We start from the raw sequence: 25,913 nt of genomic DNA on the forward strand, positions 1-25,913 counted from the left end.
ATTCTTCAGGACATCTCCGCCTCCCGAGCGAGCCGATGCTCTTTTGCAGGCGCTGGACACTCTGAAGGCAGAAGGAGTGGTGGTCCCTGTTCCTCTTCAGCAACAGGGTCACGGTTTTTACTCCAACTTGTTTGTGGTTCCAAAGAAGGACGGGTCTTTCCGTCCTGTCCTGGACCTAAAACTGCTCAACAAACACGTAAAGACCAGGCGGTTCCGGATGGAATCCCTCCGCTCCGTCATCGCCTCAATGTCTCAAGGAGATTTCCTTGCATCGATCGATATCAAAGATGCTTATCTCCACGTTCCGATTGCTCCAGAGCATCAGCGCTTTCTGCGCTTCGCCATAGGAGACGAACACCTTCAGTTCGTGGCACTGCCGTTCGGCCTGGCGACAGCCCCACGGGTTTTCACCAAGGTCATGGCTACAGTAGTCGCGGTCCTCCACTCTCATGGTCACTCGGTGATCCCTTACTTAGACGATCTGCTGGTCAAGGCTCCCTCTCAAGAGGCATGCCAGCACAGCCTCACCGCTACTCTGGAGACTCTCCAGAGTTTCGGGTGGATCATCAATTTTCCAAAGTCAAATCTGACACCGGCCCAATCGCTGACGTATCTTGGCATGGAGTTTCATACCCTCTCAGCGATAGTGAAGCTTCCGCTGAACAAGCAGCGTTCACTACAGACGGGGGTGCAATCTCTCCTTCAAGGTCAGTCACACCCCTTGAGGCGCCTCATGCACTTCCTGGGGAAGATGGTGGCAGCAATGGAGGCAGTTCCTTTCGCGCAGTTTCACCTGCGTCCTCTTCAATGGGACATCCTACGCAAATGGGACAGGAAGCCGACGTCCCTCGACAGGAACGTCTCCCTCTCTCAGGCAACCAAAGCTTCCCTTCGGTGGTGGCTTCTTCCCACTTCATTATCGAAGGGGAAATCCTTCCTACCCCCATCCTGGGCGGTGGTCACGACGGACGCGAGTCTGTCAGGGTGGGGAGCAGTCTTTCTCCACCACAGGGCTCAGGGTACGTGGACCCAGCAAGAGTCCTCACTTCAGATCAATGTTCTGGAGATCAGGGCAGTGTATCTTGCCCTGAAAGCGTTCCAGCAGTGGCTGGAAGGCAAGCAGATCCGAATTCAGTCGGACAACTCCACAGCGGTGGCTTACATCAACCACCAAGGAGGAACACGCAGTCGGCAAGCCTTCCAGGAAGTCCGGCGGATTTTGATGTGGGTGGAAGCCACGGCCTCCACCATCTCCGCAGTTCACATCCCAGGCGTGGAAAACTGGGAAGCAGATTTTCTCAGTCGCCAGGGCATGGACGCAGGGGAATGGTCCCTTCACCCGGACGTGTTTCAGGAGATCTGTTGCCGCTGGGGGATGCCGGACGTCGACCTAATGGCGTCCCGGCACAACAACAAGGTCACGGCATTCATGGCACGTTCTCACGATCACAGAGCTCTGGCGGCAGACGCCTTAGTTCAAGATTGGTCGCAGTTTCAACTCCCTTATGTGTTTCCACCTCTGGCACTGTTGCCCAGAGTGTTACGCAAGATCAGGGCCGACTGCCGCCGCGCCATCCTCGTCGCTCCAGACTGGCCGAGGAGGTCGTGGTACCCGGATCTGTGGCATCTCACGGTCGGCCAACCGTGGGCACTACCAGACCGACCAGACTTGCTGTCTCAAGGGCCGTTTTTCCATCTGAATTCTGCGGCCCTCAACCTGACTGTGTGGCCATTGAGTCCTGGATCCTAGCGTCTTCAGGATTATCCCAGGAGGTCATTGCCACTATGAGACAGGCTAGGAAACCAACGTCCGCCAGGATCTACCACAGGACGTGGAAAATATTCCTGTCATGGTGCTCTGCTCAGGGTTTTTCTCCCTGGCCATTTGCCTTGCCCACTTTCCTGTCCTTTCTTCAGTCCGGATTGGAAAAGGGTTTGTCACTCGGCTCCCTTAAGGGACAAGTCTCTGCGCTCTCTGTGTTTTTTCAGAAGCGCCTGGCCAGACTTCCACAGGTACGCACGTTCCTGCAGGGGGTTTGTCACATCGTTCCTCCTTACAAACGTCCGTTGGAACCCTGGGATCTGAACAGGGTGCTGATGGTTCTTCAGAAACCACCGTTCGAGCCAATGAGGGATATTTCTCTCGCACGCCTTTCGCAGAAAGTGGTTTTCCTAGTAGCAGTCACTTCACTTCGGAGAGTGTCTGAGCTGGCAGCTCTGTCATGCAAAGCCCCCTTCCTGGTGTTTCACCAGGACAAGGTGGTTCTGCGTCCGGTTCCGGAATTTCTCCCTAAGGTGGTATCCCCCTTTCATCTCAATCAGGATATCTCCTTACCCTCTTTTTGTCCTCATCCAGTTCACCAATGTGAAAAGGATTTTCACTTGTTAGATCTGGTGAGAGCACTCAGACTCTACATTTCTCGTACGGCGCCCCTGCGCCGCTCGGATGCACTCTTTGTCCTTGTCGCTGGCCAGCGTAAAGGGTCACAGGCTTCCAAATCAACCCTGGCTCGGTGGATCAAGGAACCAATTCTCGAAGCTTACCGTTCTGCTGGGCTTCCGGTTCCCTCAGGGCTGAAGGCCCATTCTACCAGAGCCGTGGGTGCGTCCTGGGCTTTGAGGCACCAGGCTACGGCTCAGCAGGTGTGTCAGGCGGCTACCTGGTCGAGCCTGCACACTTTCACGAAACACTATCAGGTGCATACCTATGCTTCGGCAGATGCCAGCCTAGGTAGGCGAGTCCTTCAGGCGGCAGTTGCCCACCTGTAGGACGGAGCCGTTACGGCTCTATTATGAGGTATTATTTACCCACCCAGGGACTGCTTTTGGACGTCCCAATTGTCTGGGTCTCCCAATGGAGCGACAAAGAAGAAGGGAATTTTGTTTACTTACCGTAAATTCCTTTTCTTCTAGCTCCAATTGGGAGACCCAGCACCCGCCCCTGTTTTTTTGTGTACACATGTTGTTCATGTTGAATGGTTTCAGTTCTCCGATATTCCTTCGGATTGAATTTACTTTAAACCAGTTTATAATTTTTTTCCTCCTTCTTGCTTTTGCACCAAAACTGAGGAGCCCGTGGGAGCACGGGGGGTGTATAGGCAGAAGGGGAGGGGCTTTACACTTTTAGTGTAATACTTTGTGCGGCCTCCGGAGGCATAGCCTATACACCCAATTGTCTGGGTCTCCCAATTGGAGCTAGAAGAAAAGGAATTTACGGTAAGTAAACAAAATTCCCTTCTTTCCAGGGTTTCCAGGATACAGCAAGCGGCTGTCGCACACCTATGATAAGTCGGTATACTTTTGCACCGAGCATTCTTACAGAGTTTTGGATATGTTTTGAATCTGTATGATTGCTCCTGTTCCCACCCAGGGACTGCTTTTGGACGTCCCATGGTCCTGTGTCCCCCAATGAAAGCGATAGAGAAAGAAGGATTTTTGTGTACTCACCGTAAAATCTGTTTCTCTGAGTCTTCATTGGGGGACACAGCACCCACCCTGTTTGGATATTGGGTTGCTCTTAGTTTGCCGGATGTTACTGGTTCTTTATGGGAACACGTTCTTCTGTACCCGGCTTATTTATGTCTTTATATATATATATATTTATATACAGTATAGGTTTAGATAAGATACTGTGTGTTTCTTGTTATTACCTTGATTAGTTATGGTTGTTCAGGTTTCTCCTACTACTGCTTGTACACTAAAATGGCATAGATCCGCCTCCAGCTCAGGGTGTACACTGCTAGGGAGGAGCTAACTTTTTTTATGTCTACTTAGTGTCAGCCTCCTAATCACAGCAGCATACACCCATGGTCCTGTGTCCCCCAATGAAGACTCGGAGAAAGAGATTTTACGGTGAGTACACAAAAATCCTTGTATTTTATAAAGTTGTTATTTAGGTCTGAAAGGGGGGCCACTAGTTCAAACTGTACTTGTTCTTTATCTTGTGTCAGTGAAAAGCTGCATCCTCTTCTAAGTGTGACAGAAGACAGAATGAATGAATTATTTTGCTACTGTACCATGATCATTTACTGAAGCTGAAATCCTTATTGTCTCTGCCTCCTTCCAGGGGAAATTTTGCATTGGATTTAGTGAATTATCAGTTCAATGGGAACGATTGTGGGGAGACGAGTATAAAATGATGAGATGTGGAGAAATTAGTAAAAAAAAAATTCTCTGATATACCTCCAAGTTTTTTATACTTTTGAGTATTATTTAACCTCTTTAAAGCAGTGATCCCCAACCTTTCTGACCTTGAGAGCCACATTCATATCTGAAGGAAGGTCACGAGCCACATCTAGCTGCCGCCCCTCACAGAAGTGACACCAGAGCCCTGAGAACCAGTATAATGAGAGCCATAGCTTTACCACAGATATCGCCACACACAGTATACAAGTATCCAGGGGTTCTTACCTCCATTCCGATTTGTTCTTCAGTGTATGGCTACTCACATGTCACCATCTGGAGGCTGCTCTAAATAGCTGTCTGCAAGATCTGGTGCTAATGCAATAGCTGACAGCCGGGAGCCACACATCATGGGCCCGCAAGTAACGTGACTCCTGAGCCTCAGGTTGGGGACTCCTGCCTTAAAGGGAACCAACTAGCAGAATTTTGCTACATAAAGTAAAGCCATTGCCACACTGGTGCTAGGAAGCTGAATGCAATGATACCATTACTTCACAGATTGCTGAAATATCTTTAATCCAAGTCCCAGAAATGCACTGCTCGTTTGTTTGGGGTGGGACTATGTGGGTCTATTCATGCTTTCTCTTTGCCTGGACTTTCTTCCCTGTCGCCGACATTTCCTACGTTGGCAGTATCATTGTGAAGTATTTTAATCAACTTCACTAAGATGGAGTCTGCGCCTGCGCATAGCACTATCCCCTGCACCATCTTATTGAAGATGTCTCCTCCCGCTTCGTACTCCTCTGATGCTGTTGCCAAGGACAGCACATGCTCCCTCGCCTCCTTTTCCCTCTTCAAGACCCCTTGAGTGCATGTGGTCACAATAGAAGAGGAGCCATTACCACAACTAAAGCCAACAGGATGGCAACAGTCTTGAAGAGGGAAAAGGAGGCGAAGGCGCGTGTGCTGCCCTCAGCAACAGCATCAGATAAGTAGGAAGCCGGAGGAGACGTCTTCAATAAGATGGCGCTATGCACAGGGGCTGACTCCAACTCCATCTTAGTAAAGAGTTGATTAAATACTTCACGATGATATTGTGTGTGTGCACAGGAAATAAATGAAATGGCAACGATGGGGGAGAAAGACCAGGCAAAGAAAATGGGGCTGATTAAGAATGCTGGACCCGACCCACGTAGTCCTGCCCCGATGCACACGCCAAACAAACGAGCAGTGCATTTTTGGGACTTGATAAGATATTTCAGCAATCAAGCATGGAATCTGTGAAGTGAAGGTATCATTGCATTCAGCTTCCTAGCACCATTGTGGCACTGGCTGTACTCTATACAGCAAAATTCTGCTGGTTGGCTCCCTGTAAGGACTGGGAGTTTTTTGGGGGGATTTTTTGCTCGTTTTTTTTTTCCCCTCCCCTTATTCCAACAGGATTTGTTTATTTACATGATGAGTTCTACCTCTAAATGTCACAATACATTTCTTTGTCACTCCATTGGGAGACCCAGACAATTGGGTGTATATCTTCTGCCTCCGGAGGCCACACAAAGTATTACACTTTAAAAAGTGTAACCCCTCCCCTCTGCCTATACACCCTCCCGTGGACCACGGGCTCCTCAGTTTTATGCTTTGTGTGGAAGGAGGCACACATCCACTCATGCATTCTCATAACTTAGTTGTCGGTTGGAAGAAAAGAGGACCCCCACGGGGCATGCTCCCTTCTCACCCCACTAAGTCGGCGGTGTTGTTAAGGTTGAGGTACCCATTGCGGGTACAAAGGCTGGAGCCACATGCCGTCTCCTTCACCATCCCTTATGCGGCTCTGGGAGAAGTGGGATCTTGAACGGTCATCCATTTACTGGGACCGTGCTCCATCCGCAGCCCCTGGTGGAACCTGCCGGACCGGAGCCTTTTCAACCCCAGGGACCGGGCCCTGCTACTTAAAGGTACTCTGTGTCCCCATTGGGGACTGTACAGGGAGCGCACCTTCTTCCCGGAAGCCGCGGTAGTCGTATAACTGAGGAGGCAGATGGACTTCCGCGCCGACCGGGCCTGCTTGTCGGGCGCGGCCTCAACTTTAGCCCCCGGCTTCACCGCGGCCTAGTCGCGAAAATCCTGCCCCGGGGCCTGCCTGTCAGGGGTAAGGGCGGGATTACCGACATGATGTCGGATGTGACGGCTGGAGCATCTTGCATATCTTCCTCTCCCCTCACTGGCCACTGTGGAGGCCCCAGATGGTACCCATTGCGGGTACGGAGGCTGGAGCCACAGGCCGTCTCCTTCACCACCCCTTATGCGGCTGGGAGAAGTGGGACCTGAGCGGTCATCCATTTGCTGGGACCGTGCTCCATCCGCAGCCCCTGGTGGAACCTGCCGGACCGGAGCCTCTTCAACCCCAGGGACCGTGCCCTGCTACTTAAAGGTACTCTGTGTCCCCATTGGGGACTGTACAGGGAGCGCACCTTCTTCCCGGAAGCCGTGGTAGTTGTAAAACTGAGGAGGCAGGTGGACTTCCGCGCCGACCGGGCCTGCTGGTCGGGTGCGACCTCAAATTTAGTCCCCGGCTTCACCGCGGCCTAGTCGCGAAAATCCCGCCCCCGGGCCTGCCTGTCAGGGCTAAGGGCGGGATTACCGACATGACGTCGGATGTGAGGGCTGGAACATCCTGCATGTCTTCCTCCCCCCTCACTGACCACTGTGGGGAACCCAGACTCCCGCTCTTTGCTGGCGCCGCCCTCGGCCCCGCTCCTCCCCTGAGAGCTCCGGCGGCCATTTTCTGGCATTCTGCCGGTGGGTGCTTCTCAGGGGAGCTCAGGGTGAAACAGCACCCAGTGCTGGTCCCCCTAGGGTGCCGGATACATATGTATATATTATATATATTTCGGTTCGGACAGACTGTATACCTTTTGTTCACATTTAACCTTCAGTGGTCACTCTCCTAGGAGACAACAGGCACAGGTTTTTCTCGCGGTCTGTACCTCTTGTGGGGCTATGTTACCGGCGGGATACACCTACCCTCACTGTGAGCAATGCTCGACTCCTGCCTCGCTTGCTCAGCCGGAGCCTCGGGCACTGGTGGGCCCCTCGGCTCATGTAGACCCCCCTGCTCCCCCTGAGCAGGCTGCAGGGACAGAGTCACCGGTGTTGTCCCTCAGTCGTTTTCATATGATCAAATGGTCTTCTAGGCTCCTTGAGACATTGCAGTCCAGACCGGACCTTTCACAGGCCCTGGCCCTGTTAGCTTGTCTCATCCAGGCCCCGCTTGGTTAGCGCCGCAGCGCGCTCCCAGGTTGAGCCCTAGGACTCAGGCGGAGGACTCCTGCCCGGACCGCAGTCCAAGACCGGCTAAGCGGTCTCGCTGGGACTCTTCCCCGACTTCCTCACGCTGCTAGGGATCCTAGCTTGAGGACTCTCAGGAAGACGAGGCAGACGGGGGAGCTCAGGGCTCTGGCCCTGACTTCACCCTTAACCTTGATACTCCTGAGGGGGACGCCTTAGTAAATGATCTTATCTCGTCCATCATCCAGGTGCTGGTTCGCTCTCCTCTTGTAGAGGAGTCGGCTTCTCAGCAGGAGAAACACCAGTTTCGGTTCCCCAAACGTACACGCAATACGTTTTTTGATCACTCTAACTTCAGGGATGCTGTCCAGAAACCCGGAGCGGTCCCGGACAAGCGCTGGGTTAAACGTCACACTGACACGCGTTACCCCTTTCCATCTGAAGTCGTTAAGAGTTGGGCTCGTTCTCCCAAGATGGATCCTCCAGTCTCCAAATTGGCTGCTAGGTCCGTGGTGTCTGTTGCAAATAGCTCATCCCTGAAGGATGCAGCTGACAGACAGATAGAGCTCTTGGTGAAGTCCATCTATGAGGCCACGGGCACGTCTTTTGCCCCGGCCTTTGCAGCCGTGTGGGCTCTCCAAGCAATCTAGGCTTGTCTGAAGGAGTTTAATGCTGTCACACGGAATTTTGCTCTGCATGTCCCGTCTTTGACTCTCGGGCATCAGCCTTTTCGTCCTGCGCCATGAACGCCGTCCTGGACTCCACTAGCCGCACGGCTGTAGCATATGCTAACTCCGTGGCAGTTCGCAGGGCCATGTGGCTGCGCGAATGGGAACCAGACTCGGCTTCAAAAAGGTTCTTAACTGGTTTGCCTTTTTCTGGCGACCGTTTATTTGGCGAACGATTGGATGATATTATTAAGGTATCCAAGGGAAAGGTCTCCTCCTTACCCCAGTCCAAACCTAAGAGACCTCAGCAAAGAAAAATCCAATCGAAGTTTCGGTCCTTTCGTCCCTCCGCCAAGCCACATTCTTCTTCGTCCAACAGGCCGGAGAAAGGCCAGAGGAACTCATATGCGAGGCGGCCCACGTCACGACCCCAAAAGGCCGCAGGGGCACTGCCTCCAAAACGGCCTCCTCATGGCTCTCAGCCTACCCTAGCCGCATCCCCGGTCGGTGGCAGGCTCTCCCGCTTTAGCGGCGCCTGGTGGCCACAAGTTCAAGATCGATGGGTGAGAGACAGTCTGTCTCATGGTTACAGGATAGAGTTCAGTTCTCGTCCTGCGGCTCGTTTCTTCACCTCTGGGCCCCTTCTCAGGTGGCGTGTCAACAAAGCCTTGCCGTCGCTCTGGCGACTCTCGAGGGACAAACAGCTTTCTCTGCAAGCGGGGGTGCAATCACTTCTTCGGAGTCAGTCACACCCCTTAAGGCGCCTCATGCACTTCCTGGGGAAGATGGTTGCAGCTATGGAGGCAGTGCCGTTCGCGAACCAAGGCGGCACTCGCAGTCGTCAAGCCTTCCAGGAAGTCCGGTGGATTCTGCAGTGGGTGGAAACCACAGGCTCCACCATCTCTGCAGTTCACATCCCGGGCGTAGAAAACTGGGAAGCAGTTTTTTTCAGTCATCAGGGCATGGACGCGGGGGAATGGTCTCTGCACCCAGAAGTGCTTCGAGAGATCCATCGCCCCTGAGGAACGCAGGACGTTGATCTCTCAAGGTCCCGGCCTTCATGGCACGGTCTCAGGATCACAGACCTCTAGCAGCGGACGCTTTAGTCCAGGATTGGTCGCAGTTTCGACTGCCTTATGTGTTTCCCCCTCTGGCGATGCTGCCCAGGGTACTACGCAGGATCAGGTCCGACTGCCGTCGCACCATTCTCGTCGCTCCAGACTGGCCGAGACGGTCGTGGTATCCGGATCTGTGGCATCTCACGGTGGGTCAACCGTGGGCACTTCCAGACCGCCCAGACTTGCTGTCACAAGGCCCGTTTTTTCCATCTGAATTCTGTGGCCCTCAACTTGACTAGGTGGCCATTGGTCCCTGACTCCTAGAGTCTTCAGGGTTATCTCAGGATGTCATTGCCACCACGAGACAAGCCAGGAAGCCAACGTCCGCCAAGATCTATTACAGGTCTTGGCAAGTCTTTCTATCCTGGTGCGCTGATAACGGCTTTCCTCCATGGCCGTTTGCCTTACCCACATTCCTTTCATTCCTACAATTTGGAATGGACAAGGGTTTGTCCCTCGACTCTCTCTCTAGGGCCAAGTATCCACGCTCTCCGTGTTTTTCTTTCAAAAGCGTCTAGCCAGGCTTCCGCAGGTCCGCACGTTCCTGCAGGGGGTCTGCTACATGGTCCCACCTTGCAAACGTCCGTTGGAACCCTGGGATCTTAGCAGAGTCCTGACGGCTCTTCAAAAGCCGCCTTTTGAGCTGCTGCGGGATGTCTCTCTCTCCCGTCTTTCGCAGAAGGTGGCCTTCCTGGTGGCAGTCACATCACTTCAGAGAGTGTCTGAGCTTGCAGCGCTGCCATGCAAGGCTCCCTTCCTGGTTTTCCACCAGGATAAGGTGGTTCTTCGTCCTGTCCCAGAATTTCTCTCTAAGGTGGTATCTCCTTTTCATCTAAATCAGGATATCTCCTTGCCTTCCTGTTGCCCTAATCCAATTCACCAGTGTGAAAAGGTTTTGCACTCTTTGGATCTAGTGAGAGCACTCCGGCTCTACGTGTCTCGCACGGCGCCCCTGCGCCGTTCAGATGCGCTTTTTGTCCTTGTCGCTGGCCAGCGTATGGACTCTCAGGCCTCCAAGTCGACCTTGGCTCGGTGGATCAAGGAACCGATTCTTGAGGCCTACCGTTCTTCGTGCCTTCCGCTCCCTTCAGGGCTGAAAGGCCATTCTACCAGAACTGTAGGTGCGTCCTGGGCATTGCGGCACCGGGCAACGGTTCAGCAGGTGTGTCAGGCAGCTATGTGGTCTAGTCTGCACACTTTCACGAAGCACTATCAAGTGCATACCTATGCTTTGGCAGACGCCAGTCTAGGTAGGCGAGTCCTTCAGACGGCGGTTGTCCACCTGTAAGAGAAGGCCGTTTTCGGCTCTTCTTATTGAGGTATTCTTTTACCCACCCAGGGACTGCTCTTGGACGTCCCAATTGTCTGGGTCTCCCAATGGAGCGACAAAGAAGAAGGGAATTTTGTTTACTTACCGTAAATTCCTTTTCTTCTAGCTCCTATTGGGAGACCCAGCACCCACCCCTGTGCCCTTTGGGCTGGTTGTTCTTTCGGGTTATGGTCTTCAGTTCTCCGAACATCCTTCGGATTGAATTTACCCTAGACCAATTTATAAGTTTCCTCCTTCCTGCTTTTGCACCAAAACTGAGGAGCCCGTGGTCCACGGGAGGGTGTATAGGCAGAGGGGAGGGGTTACACTTTTTAAAGTGTAATACTTTGTGTGGCCTCCGGAGGCAGAAGCTATACACCCAATTGTCTGGGTCTCCCAATAGGAGCTAGAAGAAAAGGAATTTACGGTAAGTAAACAAAATTCCCTTCTTTATCATATGATGTAATGGTAAGCGGGGAAAAAAATCCAAATGTGGCAAAATGGCAAAAGTGAATTTCTGCAGTTTAAGTGGTGAAAAAATATAAATTTTGAAAAAAAAAAAATCTTGCTTGTCATGACTTTCTGAGAGCTTTAACATGTTCAATTTTTGTCATATGGAGCTCTGTGAAGGCTTATTTTTCGTGCCCCGAGCTGATGTTTTAAATTTATTATTTTCGAGTATATCCATGGAATGTTTGATCTTATTGTAGTTTTTATTTTTTTTCTGTTGTAGTTGTCAAAAAACTGAAATTCTGTCATTTTTTTTCTTGTTACTGTTTACCGTTTACTGATCAGATTAATTTATTTTATATTTTGATACATCATACTTATACGAACACAGTTATACCACATGTGTACATTTTTTTTACTTTTAATGTGGTAAAAAGTGTACTGTGTTTAATTTTGAACCTGCAATAGTTTCATCACTTGTCCTATATTGGTGTGTGTGTGTGTGTGTGTGTGTGACACAAGGGTTGTCACAGAAGACAACACATCGGCGTCATGGGCACACGATGAGGGGTCAGAACAGTGCACCCTCTGTCAGTGTCATGTTAAATGCTGCTCTCAGAGATTGACAGCTGGATTTAACATCTTAAGAGCTGTGTGCAGGGAGGCAGTTGAAGGCTGAATCATTCAGCCATCATCTGCAGGGAAAGATGTGGGCTTGGCCTGCGAGCCCGCATCAATGGCTGGGAAACGACATATGATGTGTATAGCACGTCATGGGTCCTTAAGGGCGTTAAAGTAGTCATGTCAAAAACAGTGCATATACAGAATTAAGTACTAAGTATAATTTTTATCATTTTTATTCCAGGTCGACGACGGTCATGGATAGGTGAAAGATTGAAGTCAAAAAAAGTGGTACATGTTCTTTATTCATATAACTGTAAAATGTTTTAGCTTTCACACACATAAATGCAGCTAACACATTATTTTTCATTAGTAAGACAATAAAAACTGTTTTCATTGAGACATTTTAACTCAATATGTGCTCTTCTATTTCTGAATATCTTATGCACTATAACTTCGCCACCAAAACTTGGGATTGGAATCTACCCTTTTTCTTAAATGGGTTGGCCACTTTATCATTACTGTAACTGATGTGTTAGGGGACATGATTGATTTATTAATTTTTTAAGCACTTACTAAAATAGAGAGGCATAGGAGCATTTTCCTTACGAGATGGGTGGTCTTATGTCAAAGTAACTTTCCTCCTAAAGTGTTATCAGGGGCAGAGGTTGCATCCTGTGCCACCTCCCCTCTAACAAAGCATCATCAGTGAAGCTCTTTTCAGGAACTGGTTTAGTTCCACCTGGCTGTGCACATTGACCATGCGCTCTTCTTTTTTTTTTTTTTATTATTATAATATTGTGGGCTCAGCTCAGTCGTAGAGAGCCAGCAACAGAGCTGTGTCAGAATAACCGGCGTGCACAGATCAGAGCCGCCTCCACAAGTGACATCACTAGTCTCTGCACACTAGGTAACCAAACACCGCTCTGTTGCCCGATTGTTTCTCCTGATCTGATCCAACAACAGAGTGTGCGCTGGTATCGTAGACCAGCCCCAGAAACGATCACCACTGAAGACGCCTAGTCTCAGAGAGGGGGCAGTGGCTGCAGCAGTGACCAGTCTATGGCCCCTGATGACCGCTCTTTTGCGTATCCCAGCATGCACTGAAATTCTTAAAAGAAACCTAATCAAAAAGGGGAAAAAAAATACAATAGCAGATTTTTAGTTAGGGAATTTTTAATGGTACAGTAATGGCTGAAACTGTTGGCACCCTTGAAATTGTTCCAGAAAATGATGTATTTATCTGAAAATTATTGAAATGACACGTTTGTTTCCTTTGTGTGTATTGGAATAACACAAAAAGCTGAAGAGGGGGAAAAGCCAAATTAAACATAATTTTACACACAACTCCAAAAGTTGGCCAGACAAAATGGTTGGCACCGTTCCAAATTTGTGCGTAAACAACCTTGTTTCAAGCATGTGATGCTCTTTCAAACTCACCTGTGGCAAGTAATAGGTGTGGGCAATATCAAAATCACACCTGAAACTAAATAAAAAAGGCAGAAGTTGACAGTCTTTGCATTGTTTGTGTGCCACACTAAGCATGGAATTCTGAAAGAGAAGACAACTGTCTGGGGACTTAAGAACTAAAATTGTTGGAAAATAAATCGGCAATCTCAAGAGTACAGAGCCACTTCTGGAGAGATTGATGTTCTTTTGTCCATGGTTCGCAACTTGAATTTTACAACCCATGACACTATAGCTAATCTCCGTGGATGTGGACAACAGAGAAAAATTGAAAGGTTGGAACGCAGGATAGTCTGGATGGTGGATAAGCAGCCCCAATTAAATTCCAAAGAAATTAAATGAAGGTCACCATATGTTCGTCAGAACCACAAATTTTCAGCAGGTGCACGGATCCTTGTAGCTGATGTCCGGAGGAGCAGAGAAGAAAAATTGGTAGAGGATCTGGCACTTTATTTTCAACTAGAAGGTGGCCCGATTCTACGCATCGGGTATTCTAGAATTTACGTATTGTGTAGTTCATGTATGATTTTTGTTATATATAGATAGATATATATATATATATATATATATATATATATATATATAGATGTTGTTGTGTGTAGTTACCAAGTGTTTGTGTAGGGCGCTGTACATGTTCTGGGTGTTGTCTGGGTGTGGCGGGGGGTGAGAGCGGTGTTGTATGTGTGTTGCGTTGTTTGTGGAGCGCTGTGTGTCTGTAGCGTTGTGTGTGTGTGTTGCGCGGTTTGTGTGGGTGTGGTGTGTTTTGGGGGGAGGTATGTTTTGTGCAATGTGTGTGTTGTGCGGTATGTGCGTATATTTATGTATGCCGCAGTATTTGTGTGTTGAGTGTTGTGTGTGTGCGGCGTTGTCTGTGTCTGTGTATGGCGGTGTTTGTGGTTCCCAGTGTGTGTGTTGTGTGTGTTGGAGGGAAGTGTGCACCTCCCATCGCGCTCCATCCCCCATGCTGCGCATCCCCCATCGTGCTCCATCCCCTATGCTGCGCATTCCCCATTGTGCTCCATCCCCGATGCTGCGCACCCCCCATCGTGCTCCATCCCCCATGCTGCGCACTCCCCATCGTGCTCCATCCTCCATGCTGCGCACTCCCCATCGTGCTCCATCCCCCATGCTGCGCACCCCCCATCGTGCTACATCCCCCTTGCTGCGTACCCCATCGTGCTCCATCCCCCATGCTATAATAGTTCTCCTATTATACTCAGAGAGGAGTATAATAGGAGGACTATAATAGGAGGAGTAGTCCTGGGGGGAGAGGAGTATAATGCCGGCTCCCTGCACATGTGTACCGGGAGCCAGTGTACGCTGGTAACTATGATACACATCGGGTAACTAAGGGACCTTAGTTACCTGATGTGTATAATGGTTACCAGCGTTCACCGGCTCCGTCAAGATCCCAGCATCGCAAGGTTATGTCTGGCGCTGCTGGGATCGTGACGGAGCCGGTGTACACTGGTAACTATGATACACATCGGGTAACTAAGGGACCTTAGTTACCCGATGTGTATAATGGTTACCAGCGTTCACCGGCTCCGTCAAGATCCAAGCATCGCAAGGTTATGTCTGGCGCTGCTGGGATCGTGACGGAGCCGGTGTACACTGGTAACTATGATACACATCGGGTAATTAAGGGACCTTAGATACCCGATGTGTATAATGGTTACCAGCGTTCACCGGCTCCGTCACGATCCCAGCAGCGCAAGGTTATGTCTGGCGATGCGTGCGGAGGGCCGGGGCGAGTGGCCAATCCATGCGGAGGGCGGGGCCAGGCCGAGGCGAGCGACCAATCCGTGGGGGGGGCGGAGGCGAGGCGAGCGGCTAATCCGTGCGGGGGGGCGGGGCCATGGCGAGCCCAGCGGCCAATCAGCTTTGTGTCACCGTAAGGACACAATTTTGGAGCAAGACATACAGACAGAATAAGGCAATTGTATATATAGATAAAATAATTTCTTTTATTGGAACTTCTTAAAAACAGTGACTTAAAATCACATGTGCATGAGCCGCTGAAATCTCCTGCCTCATGTGTTTCGGACATATGTCCTTACTGATAGGCATGGTATAATAAAAGAAACATATACAAAATCATAGTGACATGCCCCAATGGAGACTGATAATAAATTCATTATATTGCACGAGACAGAACCTATATGGCAAGGTGTTGAATGGGCTGCATTTTGAACACGCCCCTCTATCACGTGACAAATGACGTCATACCTGGAAGGAGCTCGTACATTCTAGCATCTACCATACCAGGATGGGGACATATATATTTATATATAAATTTGGCTTTTATGTTTTGTATCAATAAAAGCCATGTTTAGATCTAAATTGCTGGGTGTGCACATTTTTTTTTTCTATCCAGGTTTTTTCCTCATGTTCCAATCCTTTTTTTTTTTGTGTAGCTTTTGCTAGCACCCTTTGTTTATATTCACTACCCTGTGATGCCCACTACTTTCTTAACAAAGTGCTGTGAGGAGCAGTGTGTGTGGAATAGTATACAGAAGGGCAGTGTGTGTGGGAGGATATTGTAAAGAGGGGCGATGTATTATCATGTCTGAGGGAAATGCTTCCTTTTCTAGAACAACTTCAAGGGTGCTAACACCTTCAGCCGTGCGTGTGTGTACACACATCCTCTATTACATATACTGTATATATATATATATATATATATATATATATATATATATATATATTTATACAGCCAGCAGATGGTGTTTGATGTAAACTGTTAATGTGTGATTTGGTGAGTATGTAGTGCAGAAATTGAGTTTTTCCAAGAGTGGCGGTTGGAGTCGGTACTGTGAAAGGTTTGAGGGGTGGAGGCTGGGCTGAGTCTCAAGGGGGCCAGTGTGGTGTTCTGAAATTCCTGGTGGCAGCCCTGCCAGAAGCCCAATGATTTTAGGACACTGGGTCACAGTACATCATAGTCCATCAGTATCACACTTCTCTCTGTTTTAGAGCCAAGTGCCGAGTGGTATACATGGACAAGGCCTTAAAGTATAGCGGCACCGAAAACTTCTATGGCCCCAACAGCAACACACACATTTTCTTGTCACGGCACTAATCCTGTGTTCTCTGCTGGAACCAGAGAGATCACGCTGCTCAGGGCAGATGGATCACTTCTGTAATGAGGATCCTCTAGGCATGCTGGGAGCTTCCATTCCAGATGCCTTACTTCAACTGTCAGTAAATAATCATTACTTTGCATACCATTTTATTCAAATGCCTTTAACTAATGATTTTTTGTTTCATTTATGTTTAGAAAAAATATTTTTTCTAAACATAAATGAAACAAAAATTTATATTACTCATTACTATTCAGAGCCTAAATAAATCAGTTAGCGACACTACTGCCCCTTCTGTTGTTATATCTTGCACATTGTGTAGATGGAAAGCTGGGGGTATGGAGGAGGTGGCTTCTGTTCTAAACGGTTTACAAAATTTATTAACCCCTTTAACCCCCATGCGATTTTTCGTTGTTTTTTTGCTCCCCTTCTTCAGAGAGGCGTAAATTTTATTTTTCCGTCAATCTTGCCATATGAAGGCTTTGCTTTTTGCCGGACGAGTTGTACTTTTAAGTGAAACCATGAGTTTTACCATATAATGTACTGGAAAACAGCAGAAAAATTCCGAGTGCAGAAAAATTGCAAATAAAGTGAGATTGCACAATTTGGTTTTGTGATATTTTATTCACTGTTTACTATATGGTAAAACTGATGTTGATGTGATTGAGGTCAGTACAAGTTTGTAGACAACAAACATGTATAGGTTTACTTTTATCTACGGGGTTAAAAAAAATTCAAAGTTTGTCCCAGAAAAGTGGCACACTTTTTGCGCCATTTTCCATTACCAGTAGCGTTTTCATTTTTCAGGATATGGGACTCAGTGATGGCTTATTTTTTTGCGTCTTGGGCTAACTTTTTTAATGGTATTATTTTTGCGCAGATGCTACATTTTGATCGCTTGTTATTGCATTTTGCACAAAATTTGCGACAATTGAAAAAACATAATTTTGGCTTTTGGAACATTTTTGCTGCTACGCCGTTTTCTGATCAGATTAATTAATTTTTATACTTTGATAGTTCAGGCATTGCTGAACGCGGTGATACTAAATGTGTGTGTTTTTGTTTTTTTAACCCTTTAATTTTCAATGGGGGGTGATTTGAACTTTAGGTTTTTTGTTTTTTCTTTATCGTTCCTTTGGGAGACCCAGACCTTGGGTGTATAGCTTCTGCCTCCGGAGGACACACAAAGTACTACACCTAAAAGGTGTAGCTCCTCCCTCTGAGCCTATACACCCCCTGGTGAACCAGTCACAACCAGTTTTTCGCTTTGTGTTCAGGAGGCATACATCCACACATGCGTTCTCATATGATTTTTTTTTTTCCTTTTTTTGGAAGAAGATTGAAGAAATGCGGGTCCACGTCTGGACTCCCGGCATGTCCCTTCTCACCCCACTGTGTCGGCGGTGTTGTAAGGTTGATTTCCAAGGCTGGAGCCTTACATGCCGTGCTCCTTCACCATCCCTCCTGGGCTCTGGATTGAAGTGGGAGCCAGCGTGGTCTCCATGCTTGGCAGGAGACCGGTCTCCGGCCACAGCCCCTTGAGGACCCTGCTGGACCGGAGCACTCACCCCCAGGGACCTGGCCCTGCGTCTCAGCAGCTAAGTACCTTGAGACGTTCATATGTTGGGGATCCCTGTCATTTATTGTGGGGGGAGAGTGTGTTTACTGTGTTTTTTAGCATTTCCGGCCGGTCCTCTGGCTTTTCGCTCGAGAACCGCGCCGATGGTGCCTGCGCGTCGGCCTCGCTGCTTAAATTTAGGCCTCGTCGGAGGCCTAGTTTCTGTTACCTGCCCTCGCATGTCACTCATGCTGAGGGACAGGCATGGCCCCTCCCGGTGGCCGTCCTGCACAGGGGAGGGATCCTCCTCACTGCTTGTGTGTGACTCCCCCCCTGCAGGCCTCTATGGCCCTCCAGATTCCGCCCTTCCTACAGGGACGCCCAAGGTTCCGCCCCGTCTCTTCGCTCCGGCGGCAGGTTTCACTCTGTTCTGGCCCGTCCTGCACTCTGCATCCCTGCTGAGGTGCTGTGCATTGGGGGTCCGGGCTTCGGGATCTGGAGGGCACACAACACCGCTTCCAGCGGTCTGGTAAGCCACAGCCGGTCTCCGGTTGTGGACCTCTGCTATATTCTCCCTGAGATTCCCTTTATAGAAGCTGTTTCCCCCCACTCAGGCAGCATGTCTCACACAAGGAGCAAGGCTCCAAAGCTTCCGCTGCCTGAAGCGAGCACCTATCCACATTGTGAGGTCTGCTCTAACTTGGAGGTGCCACGGCCTGGGGTCTCGGCCCCAGTGGTCTCTCAGGCTGCTCCTGCACATGTGGCTGAACCCCCGGCCTGGGTAGAGTCCTTTTCTAGGTCTATCTCCCAGTCATTTGCTGAGTCCATGGGACTTCTGTCCAGGACTTTGATGAATATGCATCAGCCCCCTTCACAGGGTGCCTCTAATGCTCTTGCTAAGGGGCTTTTAGGACTGGAGCTCACAGAGGATTCATCATCAGGGCATGGACCCCGTCCGTCTAAGAGGCTCCGCACGGTTCCCTCTCCCTCCTCATCGCGTGGCTCTGATTCAAGGGCTGAGGACTCGCAGGATGAGGAGGATGCCTATACAGGGGGCACGGAGACTAACTCCATGTTCCCTATTGCTCCTTCCAAGGGTGACTCAGAATTTAGTGACTTGATTGCTTCCATTAATTCTGTACTGGATCTCAATCCGCCAGTATCAGAGGAGCAACCCTCTCTGGCAGAAAAGCACCAGTTTACCTCGCCTAAGAGAGTAAAGAGTGTGTTCTTTAACCACTCCAGTTTTCAGGCCGCTGTGACCAAACCCAGGGCCTGTCCTGACAAACGCTTCCCAAAGCGTGGTTCTGATGACCGTTTTCCCTTTCCACCTGAGGTGGTCAAGGAGTGGGCTCACTCCCCAAAGGTAGACCCTCCGGTGTCTAGGCTCTCAGCCCGGACCGTTGTGTCGGTGGCTGATGGCACTTCCCTTAAGGATGCCACTGACCGTCAGATTGACCTTCTGGCCAAATCCGTGTATGAAGCGGTGGGGGCGCGTTTTCTCCAACTTTTGCAGCAGTGTGGGCCCTCAAAGCCATCTCTGCTAGTCTGGAGGAGATGCATTCCCTCACCAGGGAATCTATGCCCGAGATTGTTGCCTTAACTTCTAAAGCTTCAGCTTTTTCTTCTTATGCCATGTCTGCCATGCTGGAGGCTTCTCACCGCGCTGCGGTGGCTTCGACTAATTCCCTCGTTATCCGCAGGACCTTGTGGCTTCGAGAGTGGAAGGCAGATGCTTCTTCAAAGAAGTACCTTGCTGGGCTCCCTTTTGCTGGTTCCCGTCTGTTCGGTGAACAGCTGGATGAAATTATTAAAGAGGCTACTGGCGGGAAGAGTACTTCCATGCCACAAACTAAGACCAGGAAACCTGCCCAGGGTAGGATTCAGTCGAGGTTTCGCTCCTTTCGTTCCTCCAACTGGTCGTCCTCTAAGCCCTCCGCCTCGTCCGCTAACTCAGCCAAGGACCAGAAATCCAGCTGGCGCTCCAGAGCGCGTCCGCAGAAGACCGCAGGAGGTCCTGCCACTAAGGCAGCCTCCTCGTGAATCTCTGTCCGATCCAGCCACGTCCTTAGTCGGTGGCAGGCTCTCCCACTTTGGCGACGCTTGGTTTCAACAAGTCTCCGATCAGTGGGTGAGAGATATCATCTCTCACGGCTACAGGATAGAATTTTCTTCCAGCCCGCCAAACAGATTTTTTCTCTCAACTCCCCCCTGCTCCAGGGCCGCCGCCTTTTCACAGGCCGTGGCAGCCTTGCAGGCCAACGGAGTAATTGTACCAGTTCCCGCCCGGGAACGGTTCAGAGGTTTCTACTCAAACCTCTTCCTAGTTCCCAAAAAGAACGGTACCTTCAGTCCCATCCTGGATCTCAAGCTTCTCAACAAGCATGTTCGGGTACGGCACTTTCGCATGGAGTCCCTGCGATCAGTCATTGCCTCAATGACCCAAGGGGATTTCCTGGCATCCATCGACATCAGAGATGCCTATCTGCATGTGCCCATTGCGGTTTCACACCAGCGTTGGCTACGCTTTCAAATAGGAGACGATCATTTCCAATTCGTGGCTCTCCCCTTCGGGTTAGCCACGGCCCCTCGGGTATTCACCAAGGTCATGGCAGCCGTGATTGCGGTTCTGCATCTTCAGGGGTTGGCAGTGCTCCCCTACCTGGACGACCTTCTAGTCAAAGCGCCATCCAGCGCAGACTGTCAGCGGAGTGTCTCGCTCACTCTCAGCACTATAGCCCAATTCGGGTGGCTTGTCAATCTTCCCAAATCCACTCTGACTCCGACCCAGAGTCTCACGTACCTAGGGATGCAGTTCGAGACTCTGCCGGCCGGCACTTGTGAAGTTGCCCTTAGACAAACAGCTGTCACTCCAGTTGGCGGTGCGCTCTCTCCTGAGGCCCCACCGTTATACCCTCAGGCGTCTGATGCAGGTACTGGGTCAAATGGTGGCGTCCATGGAGGCTGTTCCCTTTGCCCAGTTCCATCTGCGCCCCCTGCAGCTTGACATTCTCCGCTGTTGGGACAAGCGGCCTTCCTCCTTACACAAGTTAGTGACTCTGCCGCCACGGACCAGGAGCTCTCTTCAGTGGTGGCTTCGGCCCCTCTCCCTGTCCCAAGGGCGCTCCTTCCTGGCCCCGTCCTGGGTGATTCTCACCACGGATGCCAGTCTATCCGGCTGGGGAGCGGTATGTCTTTACCACAGAGCACAGGGCACTTGGACTCCGTCCGAGTCAGCCCTTTCAATCAATGTGCTGGAAATCAGAGCCACACTTCTAGCTCTCCTAGCATTTCACCATCTGCTGGCCGGCAGGCACATTCGAGTCCAGTCAGACAACGCGACAGCGGTTGCCTACATCAACCATCAAGGCAGGACACGCAGCCGCCTAGCAATGATGGATGTACAACGCATTCTTCAATGGGCGGAGGACTCCAGGTCCACCATATCCGCAGTCCACATCCCAGGCGTGGACAACTGGGAGGCAGATTATCTAAGCCGTCAAAGCGTGGACGGTGGCGAGTGGTCCCTGCACCCGGCAGTATTTCAGTCGATATGCCGCAAATGGGGCACTCCGGACGTGTACCTAATGGCATCCCGTCACAACAACAAAGTTCCTGTCTACGTGGCTCGCTCCCACGATCCTCAGGCCTTCGCCGCGGACGCTCTGGTTCAGGACTGGTCCCAGTTTCGTCTGTCCTACGTGTTTCCCCCTCTAGCCCTCTTGCCCAGAGTCCTGCGCAAGATCAGAATGGAGGGTCGTCGAGTCATCCTCATTGCACCGGACTGGCCCAGGCAAGCTTGGTATCCGGACCTGCTCCAACTGTCCGTAGAGATGCCGTGGCCTCTCCCGGACCGTCCAGACCTACTCTCGCAAGGCCCTTTTGATAAAGCGTGGCGAAACGTACGTCAGGGGTGGAGGGACGCATGGCCAGATAATCTAACGTACAATGTAAGTACTTCTGCCTTTGTGATGTTAATGATGTCAACTATTTTATAATTGGCGGTATTGGATTACTGTGCTTAATTCCATAGACAGTGTTATAAATTGCCATAACCGGATGATGTTTTTTCTGGTGCTAAATGAAGGTGACATGATGGGATTAATTATCAAGGGTGATGGAGGATGGCGTGGTATATAGGATGATGGCATTGGCTAAACACTATATAATATGTAATATGCTTGTGTTGAGGATTCACAAGTAATAGGTAGCTGATTTAGCCATATGTTTGTAATCTTAGGCCACATATCATTGCCCTGGATATAAATAGACCTTTTATCCCATGTTGTGTCACACTGCAGTAACTGGATAGTAGATGGTGTAATATATGGTATATGTCACTGGTCTGTACGATAATTTAAACATCTGTTATAAGGGATAGGAAGGATATTTAAATTTCTTTGTCGCTCCATTGGGAGACCCAGACAATTGGGTGTATAGCTATTGCCTCCGGAGGCCACACAAAGTATTACACTCAAAAGTGTAAGGCCCCTCCCCTTCTGGCTATACACCCCCAGTGGGATCACTGGCTCATCAGTTTTCATGCTTTGTGCAAGGAGGTCAGACATCCACACATAGCTCCACTGTTTAGTCAGCAGCAGCTGCTGACTATGTCGGATGGAAGAAAAGAGGGCCCATACTAGGGCCCCCAGCATGCTCCCTTCTCACCCCACTTTATGTCGGAGGTGTTTGTTAAGGTTGAGGTACCCATTGCGGGTACAGAGGCTGGAGCCCACATGCTGATTCCTTCCCCATCCCTGTTACAGGGCTCTGGGCGAAGTGGGATTTTAACGGTCTCCAGGCACTGAGACCGTGCTCCATCTGCAGCCCCTGGAGAAGACGCTGGATATGGAGCGGAGTATCATCAGGGACAGGCCCTGCTTCCTCAAGGTACTCTGTGTCCCCGTGCATTTCGCACGCACACCGCAGCATTGCTGGGTGTGTTAGTGCGCCGGGGACATCAGCGCTGCTGCGCTTGTGCCATTGTCTCACTTCAGCTCAGCTGAGTGGGCAGACTTATGTAGAACGGTCGCGCCGGCCGCTGGGACTGCGACGCGGCTGGGACTTGTGGTGCGCCGGGGACTTCCGCGCTGGCCGCGCTTATAAATCGAGTCCCCGGCTTTTGCGGCCTAGTTCGTTCGTTAACGCCCACAGGCCTGCCAGTCAGGGTAGGGGCGTGACGCTGCACATCACGGCAGCCCGGAGAGCTGGAGTATGTTTTGCATACTCCACCCCTCTCACTGTGTGCACTGTGAAACCGGATTCCCGCACTTTCTCAAGCACGCCCACGGCTTCCTTCTCTAACACAGGACGCCGGCAGCCATTATTGTCAGTTCTTTCTATAGCGATAAAACAGACAAGTGTGGGAACACCCTGACAGGGATTCTGAAGTTCACACAATCGCTGTGAGCAGGCGTTAAACAGCACTTGTGGTGCTAACCCCACTAGTGCCGAAGTGCATTGAGACATATGCTTCTACGCTATGCATTGCACTGTTTTGGTCGTACTTTTGTATATATCCTCCTTATTGTGCGGAGGAGATTACAGCATACTGTCTGTGGAAAACAGAGGTGCAGAAGCACATGTTTTCCATGCAGCCGGTACAGCAGGTACGGCTATATGGCCGGCAGGTTACATACACCCCCATTGTATGCAACTCAGCCGGAGTCTCTGCTAATGATCCAGAGGCTGGGGATGAAGTCTGCAGTGTTTACTGACAGATTTTCTGAGACTATGGCTGTGATACTAGAAGCCTTGCAGTCCAGACAAGTCTCTCACACCATGAGCACTGTTGAATCATTGATCCATGGTCCCCCTCAGTGTGAACAATTACAGCTCCGGGGGGGTCACGTGCATCCCAGAGTCACGGCTCTGACACGGACGACAGTCCCAGACAGCCTAAGCGGGCTCGCTGAGCGGCCCTCAGTTTCATCGCACTGGTCAGGGTCCCGCAGGTGGACTATCTGGGTGCTGAAGCGGAGATAGCTGCTCAGGAGTCTTATCCTGAGACCGCTCTCAATCTCGGTACACCTGATGGGGACGCCATAGTGTATTATCTTATAGCGTCCATCAATAGAATGTTGGTCATTTCTCCCTCAGCTCCTCCTGTGAAGGAGCCAGCTGTACGGCAGGAGAAATTCTATTTCAGGTATCCCAAGCGTAAATTAGGTATTTTTCTGGACCACTCTGCCTTCAGAGAGATAGTCCAAAAACACCACGCTTATCCAGAAAAGCGCTTCTCCAAGCGGCTTAAGATACACGTTATCCCTGCCCCTGACGTGGTCAAGGGCTGGACCCAGTGTCCCAAGGGACATCCTCCACTCTCCAGGCTTGTGGCTAGATCCATAATTGCAGTGGAAGATGGGGTTCCACTTACAGATGCCGCTGACAGACAGATGGATCTCTGGTCGAAATCCACCTATGAGGCTGTAGGCGCGCCGTTGGCTCCAGCATTCGCAGCCATAGAGGCACTCCAAGCCTTTTCAGCTTGTCTTACACAGATGGACACAGTCACACGTACATCTGTACCGCAGGTGGCATCCTTAACCTCTCAAATGTTTGCATTTGCGTCTTACGCGATTACGCCTGTCCTACACTCTACGAGCCGTACGACAGAGGCGTCCGCTCACTCCGTGTTTTTACGCAGACCCTGGTCGTTAAGTGAATGGAAGGCAGATTTTGCTTCCAAAAAAGTACTTAACCAGTTTGTTTTTTTCTGCGGAACGACTGTTTGGTGGGCGTTTGGATGAAATCATTAAACACTCCAAGGGTAAAGATTCATCCTTACCTCAGCCCAGACAAACAAACCCCAACAGAGCAGGGGTCCCCTCGTCCAAAAAGGACTCAAAAAGATCAGAGGAGCTCAGATTCGTGGCGGGCTCAGTCACGCCCAAAACAGACAGTCTGAAAACCCGCTTCCAAGGCGGCTTCCTCAGGACTTGCAGCCTCCTCTCTTCGCATCCGCGCTCGGTAGCAGGCTCTCCCGCCTTGGCGATATTTAACTGCCATAGGTCAATGGCCGTTGGGGGAGAGACATTCTGTCTCACGGGTACAGGATAGAGTTTAGTTCGTCCTCCAACTCGATTCTTCAGAACTTCTCCACCTCCCGGCCGAGCCGTTGCGCTTCTGCAAACGATGGGCACTTTATAGGCAGAAGGAGTGGTGACTACGTTTCTCTTCAGGACCAAGGTCACGGTTTTTGCCCCAATTTATTTCGGGTGCCAAAAAAGGACGGGTCGTTCCGTCCCGTTCTGGATCTAAAACGGCTCAACAAGCTCGTGAGCACCAGGCGGTTCTGGATGGAATACTCCGCTCCGTCATCGCCTCAATGTCCCAAGGAGGTTTTCCTAGCATCAATAGACAGGATGCTTATCTCCACGTGCCGATTGATCCAGAGCACCAGCGTTTCTGCGCTTCGTTATAGGAAACGAACACCTTCTGTTCGTAACTCTTCCTTCCTGCTGGCGACAGCCCCACGGGTCTTCGCCAAGTTCATGGCAGCAGTAGTGACAGTTCTGCACTCTCAAGGTCACTCTGTGATCCCGTATTTGGACGATTTCCTGGTCAAGGCACCCTCTTAGGGAACACTGCCCGTATGTTGCGCTGGAGACTCTCCAGAGTTTTGGGTGGATCATCAACTTTCAATGTCAGATCCGACCCTGACCCAATCGCTACCATATCTAGGCATGGAGTTTCATACTCTCTCAGCGATAGTGAAGCTTACGCTAAATCAACAGCGTTCACTACAGACAAGGCTACAATCTCTCCTTTAAGGACCAGTCGCACACATTGAGACGCCTCATGTACTTCCCAAGGTCCTTCCTACTCCCATCCTGGGTGGTAGTTACGACAGACGTGAGTCTATCAGGGTGGGGAGCAGTTTTTCTCCACCACAGGGCTCAAGGTACTTGGACTCAGAAATAATCCAACCTTCAGATCAATGTTCTGGAAAACAGAGCAGTGTATCTTGCTCGACTAGCCTTCCAGCAGTGGCTGGAAAGCAAGCAAATCCGAATTCAATCGGACAACTCCACAGCGGTGGCATACATTTACCACCAAGGAAGAACACGCAGCCGGCAAGCCTTCCAGGAAATCCGGCAGATTCTGACGTGGGTAGAAGGCACGGCATTCACCGTATCCTCAGTTCACATCCCAGGGGAAGACTGGGAAGCAGACTTCCTCAGTCGCCAGGGTATGGACGCAGGCGTATGGTCTCCTCAAGATCTGTCGCCG

The 25,913-nt window shown here is 50.4% G+C and overlaps 1 protein-coding gene across 2 annotated transcripts in view; it reads left to right on the forward strand.

Moving 5' to 3' along the window:
* Positions 1 to 25,913, forward strand: part of LOC142289849 (uncharacterized) — a 145,697-nt gene that overhangs the window by 56,711 nt on the left and 63,073 nt on the right. For both annotated transcript variants that reach the window (XM_075333793.1, XM_075333794.1), the window contains exon 4: positions 11,821 to 11,867. In XM_075333793.1, coding sequence (XP_075189908.1) covers positions 11,821 to 11,867 — 47 coding nt within the window. The remainder of the gene's footprint in view (positions 1 to 11,820; positions 11,868 to 25,913) is intronic.

This window comes from Anomaloglossus baeobatrachus, chromosome 2 (assembly GCF_048569485.1).
Source record: "Anomaloglossus baeobatrachus isolate aAnoBae1 chromosome 2, aAnoBae1.hap1, whole genome shotgun sequence".
Classification (NCBI taxonomy): Eukaryota; Metazoa; Chordata; class Amphibia; order Anura; family Aromobatidae; genus Anomaloglossus; species Anomaloglossus baeobatrachus.